A 14,244-nucleotide genomic window follows, 5' to 3' on the forward strand; every position below is an offset into this window, starting at 1 on the left:
GCTGTCTGCAGATGGCTTGTGTTAATCAGCTCAATAGACCCTCAGCCTTATCAGTTGTATGATATGAGATTGCAATATTTATTTTTTGAGTTTTTCTAAACTCTTATTTTCAACATATGTTGTTAACTCCTCTAAGTCTATCTTCAAATAACACTATACATCTTCAAGTGTAGTACAGGTATCTTATAACAAAGTATTTCCAATTCCTCTCTCCTGATTCTTATGATACCGCTATCATTCACTTCGCTTATCTGTATGCTATGATCATTCTATACATTGTTATTACTATCACTCTTACAATTATTTTTAGTTGAATTAAAAATAAGAAAAATAAAATATTTTATTATGCCATAATTAATGTAATGTAATTTAATTTAATTCTTTTGAGACAGGCTCTTGCTCTGTCACCCAGGCTAGAGTTCAATGGCATGATGATGGCTTACTGCAGCCTTGACCTCCTGGGCTCAAGCAATTCTCCTGCCTTAGTCTCCTGAGTGGCTGGGACTACAGGCACATGCCACAAGGCCCAGCCAATTTTTAAAAACTTTTTTAGTAGAGATGAGGTCTCACTATGTTGCTCAGGCTGGTCTCGAACTCCTGAGCTCAAGCAATCCTCTCACATTGGCCTCCTAAAGTGCTGGGATTGCAGGCATGAGCCACTGAACCTGGCTTATACCTCAATGTATTACTTCTCTAATGCTCTTTCTTTTTTTATGTGGCTCTGAGTTTCTCACCTGTATCATTTCTTTCTTTCTGAAGAACTTCTTTCAATATTTTTTTCAGGGTCAATCTGTTGGTGATGAATCAGTTCAGTTTTTGTTGAAGAAAGTATTTATTTATCTTTCACTTTTGAAAGATAGTCTCACTCAATTTAGAATCTTATTGGTTGTGATTTTTCCCCTCAACAGTTCAAGTATTTCACTCCATTATCTGCTTATTTGTATGGTTTTTGATGAAAAGTCAGTTGTAATCTTAACTTTTTCGTCTGTGGGTAAGGTGTTTTTTTCCACTCTGGCTTCTTTCAAGATTTTTTTCTTTGTATTTGGTTTTATGTGGTTTGAATAGGATATACCCATGTATTTTGTGTGTGTGTGTGTGTGAGTGATTTATCATGCTTGGTGTTCTCTGAGGTTCCTGAATTAGTGGTTTGGTGTCTGTCATTACTTTTGGAAATTTCTCAGCTATTACCGCTTTGGATATTTCTTCTGTTCCTTTTTCTTTCTTTTTTTTCCCCTGGTATTCCAATTACTTTTATGTTACACCCTTTGAAATTGTCCTGTGGTTCATATTGGCAAATTTTTATTGAACTGTCTTCAGGCTTACTGATTCTCTCCGCAGCCAGATCCAATCACTGATGGGCCCATTAAAGGCATTCTTCATTTGTGTTATAGTGGGTTTGATTTCTAGCGTTTTTGTTTGATTCTTTCTTAGAGTTTCCATGTCTCTGCTTACATCAGCCATCCATTCTTGCATGTTGTCTACTTTTTTACTAAAGCCTTTAACATCTTAATCATAGTGATTTTAAATTCTCTGTCCAATAATTCCAACATGTATGCCTTATGTTTTGTGCTGTGACTGGTTCTGATGCTTGTTTTATCTCTTCAGAATTTTTTTCTTGCCTTATAATTATTTGTTAGCCAGATATGACGTATTGGGTAATACAAGCAAAGGTAAACAGGCCCTCAAGTGTGAAGTTTTATGTTAATGTGGCTAAGATTTGGGCTGTGTTTAATGTTTGCTATAGCTGTGAGTATCAGAGTCTTCAAATTTCTCCAATGTTCTAGTTTTCGTTTCTCCTGTCTGGGCTTGTCTAAGTACTTCTCCTCAGAGAGAATCTGTGTCTTGTATCTTTTTCAGCTGTAATCCGTTGATATTATATCAGAGCCATACTGGTGTGGTGATAAGGTATAGGGGAGGAGAAATGTTCTATAATCTTATTATTACATTTTAGTGTTTAGTGGCCCTGTGTCCTTGGACAATGAACTTGGCAAGTGTTTCTTAGCTTTATTTTCCCAGCTTAGGAGAGACAGAAAGCCTAGAGGGGATTGGAGTGGAAGAAATGCCCTTCCCCAAGATGAGATAATGATATGGTAAGGTTTTCTGCTCCGAAGAGTAGGGCTTTGTTGTGGATAATCTTCTGGGTATATTTCACAGTGGTTACTCTTCCCTACCCATGTAAGAACCCTAAGATGACCTTTCTTATTTTCTCTTCCTGCAAACCTGGTGATGAAACAGGAGAGTTCCCTTATTCTCCTCACAGAACATGCAACAGGGGTGTGGCTTGCTCCTTTGATGGCCCTGCTACTCAAACTCCTAGGGGGAGCATGCAGATGGGCAGGCACAGAGGCTGTGGGGAGCGCTTTTGAGCTTTGACCCCATGGCAGCATCTAGGGATGGGTATCTGTGACTCCTGAAGCCCAAGTGGGCATGTGTTACAGTGTGCTTTTTCAGCTTTGCTGTCTGCATACGGCTTGTGTTAATCAGCTCAATAGACCCTCTGCCTTACTGCAAGAGCAGAGAGCCAGTGTGACAGCTTTCTGTATCCTGAGCTCTTGCCCAGTATATCGGAAAAATCGGATCACATGTGGGCTGGAAGGCTCAGTGCAAAGTTTTATTGAGTGGTGGGGGTGGCTTTCATCCGATGGATGGGGAGCTGGATGAGGGGGATGGAGTGGAAATGTGGTCTTCCCCAGGAGTTGGGCCGCCCAGCAGCCAGACTCTTCTCTAACCGCCCCCAGCCGAACTCCTCTTGGCATCCACATGTCCCTCCCCTTCTCTCTTTCTCTGCCATGTTGTTCCACCATCACTGGTCTGCCAGTCTGCTGGTGTGTTCCTCTGCTCTGCTGGACATTCAGCTGCTTGCATCTGTGCCTGCTAAGGCCGTGGGTTTATATGAAAACAGGATGGGGGGCGTGGTGGGCCAGAGTGGTCTTGGAAAATGCAACATCTGGGCACAACAACAGGAGTGCCTGTTCTCACTTAGGTCTGTGGGCACAGGCCTGAGGGTGGAGCCCTCTCCAGGGACACTGCCCTTCTTTACCCAATACTTCCCTGGCCCCCATCCTGTATCAGTGAGATTCTTGGAGATAAAACTCCTAAAAGTGTGGATGCCCACTTGACCATGATCTCCAGGAGTTCCTGATTGTGATCCCCAGGAGTTTCTCCCTTTCACTCTAGTCCACACTCAGCCTCCAGCAATTCCACTATGCCAATTCCAAATGACCACTTAAGCTTTCCTACCAGTTTATGGCTTCAACATCTTATGCTCCAGATAAACATACCTCAACTCTGGCTCTGGATTTGTTCATCTCTCCATTTGGAGGAGGGGGGAATAGACTTGTAACTTTAGTTCTTTGATGAGCCCAAGTAAAGTTGATTTTCAGCTTTTTTGCTTTAAATAAATCTAATTCCAACATAATTTCCAATCTTTTGAATGCATTTTTCTTTTTTAATCTTTCATGGTTTTCTCTTTCTTATTTTGTAAAATTTCACTGTTATATACCTTTGGTGTGGGTTTAAAAAATGCATTATATTGAGTCCTTAATGAACCCTTAAATTTTAGGATTTCTTTTTAGTATGTCTTTGAAAATCTTCTCCTTTTTGTTTCTTATTGTTTAGATATTGATTTTTTGTTTGAGTCTATAACTTATTATCTTGTTTACCCTCTTTTATATTTTTGGCCTGCTTTCTGAGATATTTCTTCAACTTTGTAATTCAACTTTTCTATGAATTCTGTTATATATTTTGTTACCATATTTTCAGTTTCAAAGGACTTTATTTTTTGTTGTCTGAACATTCCTCTTGTTCTTGCTTCATTGGATTGTGTCTTAGCCCATGTGAGAATATTAATTATGGCTTTTATTGAAGATTTCTTATGTTTCCTGTGTTAGCATTTTTTTCTTAGGGTTGATTTCTGTGTGTGATTATTTGCTTGTTTTGTCTCTGCTTTCTTTTTCTTTTTTTTTTGAGACGGAGTCTCGCTGTGTCGCCCAGGGTGGAGTGCAGTGGCCGGATCTCAGCTCACTGCAAGCTCCGCCTCCCGGGTTTTTACGCCATTCTCCTGCCTCAGCCTCCCGAGTAGCCGGGACTACAGGCGCCCGCCACCTCGCCCGGCTAGTTTTTTGTATTTTTCAGTAGAGACGGGGTGTCACCGTGTTAGCCAGGATGGTCTCGAACTCCTGACCTCGTGATCCGCCCGTCTCGGCCTCCCAAAGTGCTGGGATTACAGGCTTGAGCCACCGCGCCCGGCCTGTCTCTGCTTTCATGTTGGAGACTCTCTTTAAATGTCTAGGGATCCTTGACTCTCCCCTCATATTTAAGAAGGAGGCCTTAAAAAGAGGCCACAAAACTCTGTGTAGGCAGAGCTTATCCACTGGTGGGTCTCACTAGAGGGTGTTAGCCAGGGATTTGGCCATATGATTGGAGATTTCTTGCACATATCAGAATCTGTAGGTCTTCCCTTTTGTGCTGGTCAATCTCTAGAGAGTTAACTTCCTGTTTTAAGCCAGGTTGGGGAGTAAGATCTAGATGTTTCAACTGCTCCTTTTTAAAGATTTCCAACAAACCTCTTACTTCGTTTAATTCATTACCTCCATCTCCAGAGGTCCTAGGTGCTTTTATTTCTGAGCCTTTCAAGAACCCTGTAGTACAAATTAGCTTGATTCTTGTTGGCTTCTCTCTATGCTCCCCTAGTTTTTGTGCGCGCGCGCGCGCACACACACACACACACACACACACACACAGAGTTACTTGAAGGCCCAGACCTTTTTCTCTCCTGATAAGGCAGTTAACACCTGTTTAATTGCATTCCTCCTTGTGAACTTTTTGACATCCTTTGTCTGCTTTTGTATTCCTTCTTTTTCTCCTGTTCTTCTGAATCTTTTTTTCTCTTTTAGTCCTTTACTGTTCTTTTAGTGAGGTCACAATAGGGAGTGGAGATAAATAAATTCATTTATTCAGATAAACTATGTTTATAACCTTTCTCAATCTACAACCTTATTTACCTTGGTATTGTAATTGGTTGTGAAACAGGCATCATTTTATGCTTTTGACTGGCCATTCCAAGCCATTCTGACAAGAAGAACTTGAGCAGAGACTGAAGAATGGCCTTTTAAAATTTTTACTTCAAATCACTGATAATTCTGCTTAATCTGGACTCTTGCCTTTACGTTTTTCTACTCCACATTTATAGAGTTTTAAAAGTTGTTTAGTCCCTGAGGAAATCCTGTTTGTGTCCACTAAGCATACTTAGATGCAGAAGTATAAAAGAATACCTAAGCTACTTACTATAAGTCATACAAACAAGATGGCTAAATATCAGTTAAAATATTTTATTTAAAACATTAAAACTTGGGGGTTCATACTTTTCCTTAAACAGTGATGCCTTTTTGGCAATAGACTGAATAAGTTTGAGGATCTCACTGTAAAACCAAGCAACAATTATTTGTTGAAGTGCCTGAGTTGGTACCTAGAGGAACATGAAGAAAATGGGAAATATTGTTCTTTCTCTTCTCCTAGACACTTAGCCATGCCATGTGGAGTCCTAATTTGATCAAAAGCACAGGCTTGTCATTTGATACATAAGACTAAATACCCTTCCTGCCTAGTTGGTGAGACATAGTTATATATGAAAAATGCTAGCAGTACAACACAACACAACACAGCACAACTAAGTGTTTAATCATCTGTCAGAGCCAGCAAATACTATGAAATCAGAGCAGGAGGTCAAAGAGAATAGAAGCAGAAACCACAAATATTTATTGAGTTCCCATAAAGTCTGTGTTTTAGGTGGCCTGGGAATACATTATTGAATGAGAACTTTCTAGCTACTTGGCTTGGTCTTGAATAATGCACTGGATTTAGACATGGGGAGAAAAAAAAACACCAAACACACATCCCATGCGTGGATCACAACACTGTGACAGAACTGAGACCTGTGTGTGATATGGCTTGACTCCGTGTCCTCACCCAAATCTTATCTTGAATTGTTTTCCCAATAATCCCCCCATGTCCAGGGTGGGACCTGGTGGGAGGTGATTGGATCATGGGGGCTGTTTCCCCCAGGCTGTTCTCATGATAGTGAGTTCTCATGAGATCTGATGGTTTTATAAGTGTTTGACAGTTCATCCTATACATGCATTCTCTCTCTTGCCTACCACCATGTAAGACATGCCTGCTTTGCCTTCCACCATGATTGTAAGTTTCCTGAGGCCTCCCCAGCCATGTGGAACAATTAAACCTCTTTCCTTTACAAATTACCCAGTCTCAGTGGTATTCTTTATAGTAATGGGAGAACAGACCAGTGTAGTATGACTTGGAAGGGTGAGAGCGATGGCCTGGTTAGATTTGGGGCTCACGTTAAGAAAAAGCAGGGAATAAGTTTGGATTGTTGGGTGGGCAAAAGCCCACCAGGGTAAGAGAATTCTTAGTTTGCAGAAGAAAGAAAAACAGCACATTGTGTTACACAGATCTTTTGATATAAAGCATGACTTTAATGCATTATTATGATATTAAATGGAGAAACATTTACATAGCCCCTTCATAACTGTAATATGCCTTAGTTTTGTTTGCCAGTTTATTTCTTTGTTATTTACTCTACAAATATCCCTTGAACTTGAGGAAGAAAAGAGAAATGGGAATGGTTTGTGTTTTACTTAAATTATAAGATCAGAGATGGCAGATGATTTATCCAAAGCCCAGGCAAGTAGGAAAAGCTCCTTCCTCCCTTCCCCTTTTCCAGAATAGAAGAGAGTTGACTGGTTAACTTTGCAGGACTTAAGATGATCTTCATTTTAAAGAATCTGTATTAGCCTCCACTGTGGTAAGATGTGACTGGGATTTCAAGGTTTCCCCTGTCTCTACTGATTTACCTAAGTAGGACAGAGATTTCTGGGGCGCGCCTGCCGGTGGAGGGCAGTAGGTCACTCAACTAAGAGAGCGCAGTATTGTTGAGAAAATGACACCAAAGTGGTCATCTGGGATGCTACTTCGCTTTTGGTAAATAACTTTGCATCAACTTCTCAAGTCCTACCTCTCAGTGGAGAAGGATGCTAGAGAAAGATACCAGGCATCGCAGCCTAGTCGGCTGAACAAATGGAGTTATAGCCTTAGATTTTGTTTTCGTGATGACTAAGCTGACCAGGTTTCTTCTTTGTCCTTGCACACTTTATGCTTGACGAGATGCTTAAGCAAATAGAATAGGCGACCGCTAGGAGGTACCCAAGCTATGCGTCGGCCCCGAGGAGAGCAGAAATGGCTAACAGCGACTCCCTCAGCTCGGTGGGTCCAGGCGGGTGGCGCTTTTCCAAGGTCGGGGTTGCGATAAGCTTATCGCTTATCACAAGCAAGAAGAGCAAGAAGGACGTCTAAGAACCAATGATCCTTTAATCCGAAAGGCCGCGCGCCTCCAAGGCAATTTGACATCTTGAGGTCTGGCGTTTGGGCACCAGCTGCCTGCACATCTGGATGCAGCAGTGCCTTTCCTTGCAGGGAGGAGGCGAGGCGGAGGACCCCGGAGTGCACGCACCTCCTCGTGAGCGCGCTCGCTTGCGCCCGTGAACGTGTGTGTGTGTGTGTGTGTGTGTGTGTGTGTGTGTGTGTGTGTACGCGCGCGCGCACACGGGCCGCGGGTACGGGACCGGCTAATGGGGGTGGGGGCCCAGGAAGGAATAAATCTCCGCCAGCCTCCTCGCGCCTGGCTGCGGGTTAATATCCAACCAGTTAGAGAAAGACAAGGGTGACGGCAGCAGGGTGACAGCCCGGGCACACCGGCCGCGTGTCGAAGGGTCAGGATATTAGCCAGTCTCCGCCGCACTCAAGGACTGATATATTTCTACTGGCGGGGGCTGTTGTTTTTTATTGTCTGCGGTTATCTCCAGGGCACGAGTGAGGGGTGCGCGCTCTGGGCGAGTGTCGCGGCTCGGATCGGGTCGAAAGAGGCAATTTTGCGGGTGGGGGAGGGAGGGGGAGACCTTGATTTCCACCAATCCCCGGGCGTTTGTCTGCAAAGTCCAGGGCGCAGCGGAAGGCTGCGGCGCGCCGCTGAATTAACTGATGAGAGCGAGTTCTTTTCTTCTCCGGGAGGGGTGGAGAGCGAGGGTCCTGGCGGGCGAGGCGGAGGAGCCTGGGGCAGGATAGCGGTCCCGGGCCGCCGTGGAAATTTCCAAGGACTTGGCGCGGCGCAGAGAGCGCGTCTGGGGGGGTTGCCTGGCGGCGCAGTAGCGCGGGAGGCGGCGAAGGGCGCAGGAGCATCGCTTGGAAGGGGACAAGGGAACGCCACGGGCCAAATGTCTGGGAGAGAGCCGAGCCTTTTCCCGGACCCTCGCCGAGGGCGACCGTGATGCGGCAGAACCGGCCGGAGCGACTCGCCGCCACCGCTGTCTGCGCTCTCGGAGACCCCAGCGCCCGCCTTCTGCAGGGGAAGCGACCATGGCCATAGATCGTGACTTGCCCCCCAGCCACTTCCCCTAGAAAGAAATCCTTGGAAAAGTTGCATTTAAAAAAATCCTTGCGCTGACCTTTGGGGCCGACGGGGCAGAAGAAGCGTGCGTGCGTTTGCAAGCAAGAGAACGAAAGGTGTGTGTGCATGGGGGGCCGGCGGTGGGAGACCCTCTGCTGCCACTTCGCCTAGCTTTGTGCTGAGGCCCCGGCCCCCGCCCCTGGGACGCCGGGGCTGCGATGAGCCCCTGCGGGCGGGCCCGGCGACAAACGTCCAGAGGGGCCATGGCTGTACTGGCGTGGAAGTTCCCGCGGACCCGGCTGCCCATGGGAGCCAGTGCCCTCTGTGTTGTGGTCCTCTGTTGGCTCTACATCTTTCCAGTCTACCGGCTGCCCAACGAGAAGGAGATCGTGCAGGGTGTGCTGCAACAGGGCACGGCGTGGAGGAGGAACCAGACCGCGGCCAGAGCGTTCAGGTACTCCTGCCCTCGCGGCTCATCCCCTCTAGCGTCCTTTCCTCCCCTAGTGCAGAGGACAGGGTCACCGGCGAGGACCGCCTTGCACCGCCTCGCAGAGGCATCCCTTTCATCCGCTCTTCCGTGTCCTTTCCCTCCATTTGTGCCATTCCCAACCTGGAGACTTTAGTTAGGGTCCCTTCCCCACCCCTGACCCCCAGAGATGTGCAGACACTTGCTTTGCGCAGGTAAAGACTCGACGCATTTCTTCAGAAAGCGGAGTTTTATTTAACAATTTAAGGAAAAACAGAGGGAAGGAGAACCCAGGATAACTTAGTCTCTTGCACTTAATGAGAATCTATCTCTTGGGCTCTGCAGACATTTGAAGCTGTAGGGAACAAGAAGCAGGTAAAAGGCATCTCCCCGAGGTGAGGTGCACAGTTGGTAACATAAATCCCCAACGTCGGACTGATGGGCAGTGGACACATGGACGGATCCCGCAGCTTTGCGCAGTGTGCCCACAGCAAATGCATAGTACTGACTGACGTCCTACTAAGAGATGATACTGTGCAATTTTTGTGTTGAAACGTCAAACAACTTTCTAGTATTATTATCTCATCTTGTTGACCACAAATTGATTCTTCAGAAGGATGAGTAACTTCCCCCAAGGTCATTACTTTTGACCTGTAGGTGCTGGATTTTTCATCACTTAAAGCTTCAAAGCTCCCAGCTCTTTTTATTGGCTTAGACTGTGGATGCCTCTGGAAGATGGGAGATGTACTTTAAGTAGGCACCTGAAGTCAGAAAACAAACGAAATCCCCAAGCCAGGTTGGAAATCAGAACTCTGAGGATCACTCAGAGGTTGTAGATCCGCTTCCTTTCCGGGAATTTTAGATTGAATGTCTAAAAATAAGTTACGGCAGCAGGGGTTGTGTAGTTAGATTGGAGGGAAGGCAGAGCTGCTTCCCCTTCCTCTCCACCTCCCCGGGCATGTTGAGGGAACATACGGGTGCTTCCACCACTGCGAGGTGCCCCTTTCACCTTTAGTCCCTGGGGCTGAAGATGCTGCCCTTGGCTTCTTCCTGTGATTGTAGTGGTCTGGGTGGTTGGAAATGCTCCCCTCTGCTCTGCAGAGGATCTTTCTAATCAGTGCAGGGGCAGGTGAGTTCTCATGTAAACATTTTTTCACTACAGTTATTTACAAATATTCAGGAGCATCTATACATTTTTAAAAACTTTTTAAACATATGGTTTCCTTCTCCTTCTGAGGCCTCCTCCTGGAAAGAGGGTTAAAAAGATAACAGAGCCAATTTGTTTAGAGGAAGGCAACTGCATTCTCCTTGGAAGGCAGGATTTTCCTTCTGTTTTTTTAGAACTCTACCATCATTGAATTTAAAAATAACTCCACTCTTTCTAAAAGTATATAAGGGTTAATTTTTTTCTTTCCTTCACAGTATTGATTGTGGGACTCAAAAGCAGGCACAGGCATCACATCCAGCAATTATTTTCCCTAAAGACAGAAAGCACTTTCATTTCAAGTGATCTAAGGAAATGAGTTAAGAACTTCCCATTGGTTTGCAGTGAAAGAGTCTATTTTTTTAATATAGGAGGAGGAATAATGAAGCCCTGTTAGAGGATAGATTTCTTGTTAGAGGACACAATCAAGTGGAAAATGCTTCATATTCTGAGAAACACAGGCTGATAGTTTCTGAGACACATTTGTTCCTTGCTTTCTGTAGCCTGGAGTAATCTTCAGTGTGTTTGGATGTTATTTGGTCTGGTCTTTATGTGCAGGGAATTACTTATTAAAATCCATACACTATAAAAACGACCTAAACACATATCCCTCAAAGTTAGTGGCTGTAAAACCATGTAAAAGGCACCATTGCTTATTGAAATAAGTTTGAGCTTCAGAGTAGAATTCTGAATTTGTACACTGAGTATGCTGTGACTAGATAAACAGCAGAGAATCTTTGGCAAGTTACTATATTTTTCGAGTCCTGGCTTTCTTGTTTATCTATACTGCAGAGTTGTTAGAAGGCTTAAATTTTTAATAAAAACTGATGCCAAGGATCTGGTGCATTGTGTACCCAGAAAATGGTTGCTTTATAATTGTTATAAATTATAATTTCTAGTATATGTTACAACATAAATAAGGAAATCTGGTCAGCCCATGAGAATTTGGAATGTTTCTCCTGCCAGATTTACAGGTAAACATTATTGGTCCTTACCCCTCTCCCCAACCACATACACTTATGCTAATGAACAGGGACAAGACATTTTGAAAGGTAGGAGAAGTTTCATAGCTTGAGTTAATTATTTTTTTACATGTGCATTTAATGTTCTTTCACATTTGGATTGTTAGTATATGGCAGTAGTGTTTATTTGTTAAATATTAGACCGGTCAGTCAGAAGCCATGATCATGTTAAGGAGACACAACTTTGACAAACAAGCATCTGTTTTTCTCTAGTCTGAAACATCTTCTGCATAAATACGAATATATGCACACAAATGCACAAGGTGCACTTATATGTAGAGTTTTATGTGAATTTATTCACAAATCATGGAATGGTGTCATATATGTGTAAAAATATATATGTATATACATATGTAAATACAAACATTTGCAATCAGTCAATTGACCAATATTTCATGAGTGACTACTCTGCATCAGATACGTGTTAGGCCTTAGGGGATTGCAGTGAATAGAATGGATAGATTGCCTCCTCTAACAACTTGCCTCCTAGTAGAGGATGATTGACACACAATTAAATAAATACGATGACAACATACGGTTAAATTGTATGAAGAGAAAAGAGAGTGTTTCCCTATGTTTATAAACACCAAAATTTAGGATTTTATTTTGCCCTCTGTGCTTCCATTTACTTTCGTAATTTTCTTCTTCTTCTAGCTCAGTACTTGATATGTACTGAATTCTCAGAGGAGAACCTTGTCAAATTGCATAGGAGATGGCAGGAAGAAAGTAAGAAAGCTGTAAGAGTTTTGAACAGAACAGGAAGTTTTCCTAACGTTTATGTGGTGATAGAAAGATAAAGGAATCAATAGAACTTATTATAGAAACTTTCTTAATTCTTGTTGCTTTTGATTAAGTGATATTGTGGGAAGTGCCAAACCAAAGTAGTGTTTGTTTCTTCCTTCAGATCCTCACCCATTTCATTTGCTCCTCAGAAATGAACCTGAACTCAGAATTTATGTGCACGGCTTTATTCTTGGCACCTGACATGGTAACAATAATAGTAACAATTAAACTAGCAAGTTAGTAGGTGCTTATTATCTGCCTGACACTATGCTAGTATGTATTGTCTCATTTAATCCTCATAAGAATCTTGTATAAATGGATGTATCATTATCCACTTTTATGAAAATGAACATGCCCTGGTCTTCAAGGGAGTTGCTATAATCCCATGGAAGAGACAGATAATGTATATAATTAACTAACTGGAAACAGGGCCATCAAAGAGAGGAAACATAGCAGAGTGAAAACGTTATGGATTTGGGAGCTGTCAGAACATGGTTGGAATTCTGGCTGTATCCCTTTCCAGTTGTGCAATCATTGGTAAGTCCAACACTCAGAGCTTTAGTTCCTCGATTTGTAAATTGGGGCTTGTAAGAATGTCTTACAAGTTTCCGGTGAAAACTACATGATAGCATATAGACAGCACCTGGAATGATGCTTGCCACCTATCTCTGTTTAATACGTGATTGTTGTAACAACAGAAACACCAGTGAATGCTGGGGACGTTCCCACAACATGACATTTAATTCTACTGAAGGGAGGGAAATCGGGTTTCAGAGAGGAGGTGGTGCTTGGAGTAAGCCTCCAAGGATGGTAGGGTGGCATCGTGGTAAGAGGTGAGGATAGAAGTATATGCCAGGCAGAGAGAACAGCAAAGATCAAGGCGGAGAGATTTAGAAGTGCCTGGTGTGTTTACTGTATGGAAAGTTATTAAGTCACCCATGGAGACCACCATAGAAAAGTAGGCTGGATGGTAAGACGAAGCCAGGAATTTTTGAATGTATTTAAGGTGTGGCTCATTAGAAAGGACAAACATCAAGGATCTAATGGTACTGGCTGCATGTTAGCTATCAGCAGAGATGGCACATCACTGTTACCAGTGGGTTTGGGGAATAGAATAGAGGTTAATACAGTGAAGTGGTTGTTTTGAAAATTCTATCGACTCATTGGGTGGTAACCATTACTCTAAGCAATCAAGTTCTTTCTTTTTCAAAATTCTGAACAAACGACTACTTTCAGCAGTTCCACCTTTATGTGGCCTCTTTTATTTCCCTATTTTTGAATAGGGATGTTAAAAGCTCTGAAATTTCCATAATTGTCCTGGTGGCAGGAGAAGGGCATTGGGAGTGGAGGGGATGAACGTAGGTGCAGCCATCTGTACGGATAAAATGTAAGTTTGGTGTTTGAAAGTTGGAGATTTATGGAATTCACTTTGAAAAGGTAGTTTAGGAAAAAGAGGGTTTAATAAGTTTTGGTGCTCAAGAAAATAGGCTACAGTTATGTTGCAAATTTACAAATGTGGAAAAAAATCTCATCAGCAATCATCGCAATAGCAAAAATCAATCACTAACATTTATTGGATACATAAGATATACCAGGCCCAGGTCTTAGCACTTATATATGTGTTTTCCCCCAAAGCAACCTTATAAAGTAGGTTTGTGTATGTTCCTGGTTTTACAGATGAGGATATGGAGGTTTAGAGAGATCCATGAACAAAATGATGGAGTTTGATTTCCAACCTGGAGCTATTTAATTCTAAACCTCATGCTTGTTCCCTGCTAATTTTGGATAAATGAAGCAATGCTGTATACATTTCTCTCATGATTTGGCTCTGATTACTTCTCCAATGTCATCTTTCATCAGTTTTTCTTTTTATTCTTTGCTAATATTGGAATAATTACGGTTCCTGAAATAGGCCAGGCTATATTGGGTTTGCTCGAGCCATCTCCTCCACCTGGAATGACTTGACTTTAGGCCACATCTTCCTGCCTTTCACCTAGCCAGTTCCTTCTCATCTATTGACAGTGCATTACAGTGCTTAAGAGCAAAGGTTCTGAAGTCAGCTGTGTTCAAATCCTGATTCCATCACTTGCTGTGTTGTTGAGCAAATCAGCCTTCATTGCTCATTTCTCTATCCGTAAAATGAGGCTTCTTAAAGGATTGTTCTAAGAATTAGAATAGATAATGTGTTTAAAATGCTTAGAACTATTTCCAGCATATAATTAATGCTCAGACTTATTAGTTCTCCTCAAGGTGGCTTCCCTTACTCCTTCCTCCCTTCCCAGGCTGTGCTTAGAAGCTTCTCCTCTCTGTT

The 14,244-nt window shown here is 43.0% G+C and overlaps 1 protein-coding gene across 4 annotated transcripts in view; it reads left to right on the forward strand.

Annotated features, from left to right (window-relative positions):
• Positions 1-7,210: 7,210 nt before the first annotated feature.
• The window catches only part of LOC105492107 (ST8 alpha-N-acetyl-neuraminide alpha-2,8-sialyltransferase 1), a 144,738-nt gene continuing 137,704 nt past the window's right edge, over positions 7,211-14,244 (forward strand). The window contains exon 1 of one of the 4 annotated variants that reach the window (XM_011759007.2): positions 7,211-7,278. In XM_011759007.2, the coding sequence (XP_011757309.1) occupies positions 7,226-7,278 (53 nt within the window). In that variant the 5' untranslated portion in view covers positions 7,211-7,225. Of the gene's footprint in view, positions 7,279-7,602; positions 8,913-14,244 lie in introns of those variants that run through there. The other 3 variants (XM_071072072.1, XM_011759008.3, XM_011759006.3) reach the window with 3 other exon arrangements.

Source organism: Macaca nemestrina, chromosome 10, assembly GCF_043159975.1.
Source record: "Macaca nemestrina isolate mMacNem1 chromosome 10, mMacNem.hap1, whole genome shotgun sequence".
In the NCBI taxonomy this organism is placed as follows: Eukaryota; Metazoa; Chordata; class Mammalia; order Primates; family Cercopithecidae; genus Macaca; species Macaca nemestrina.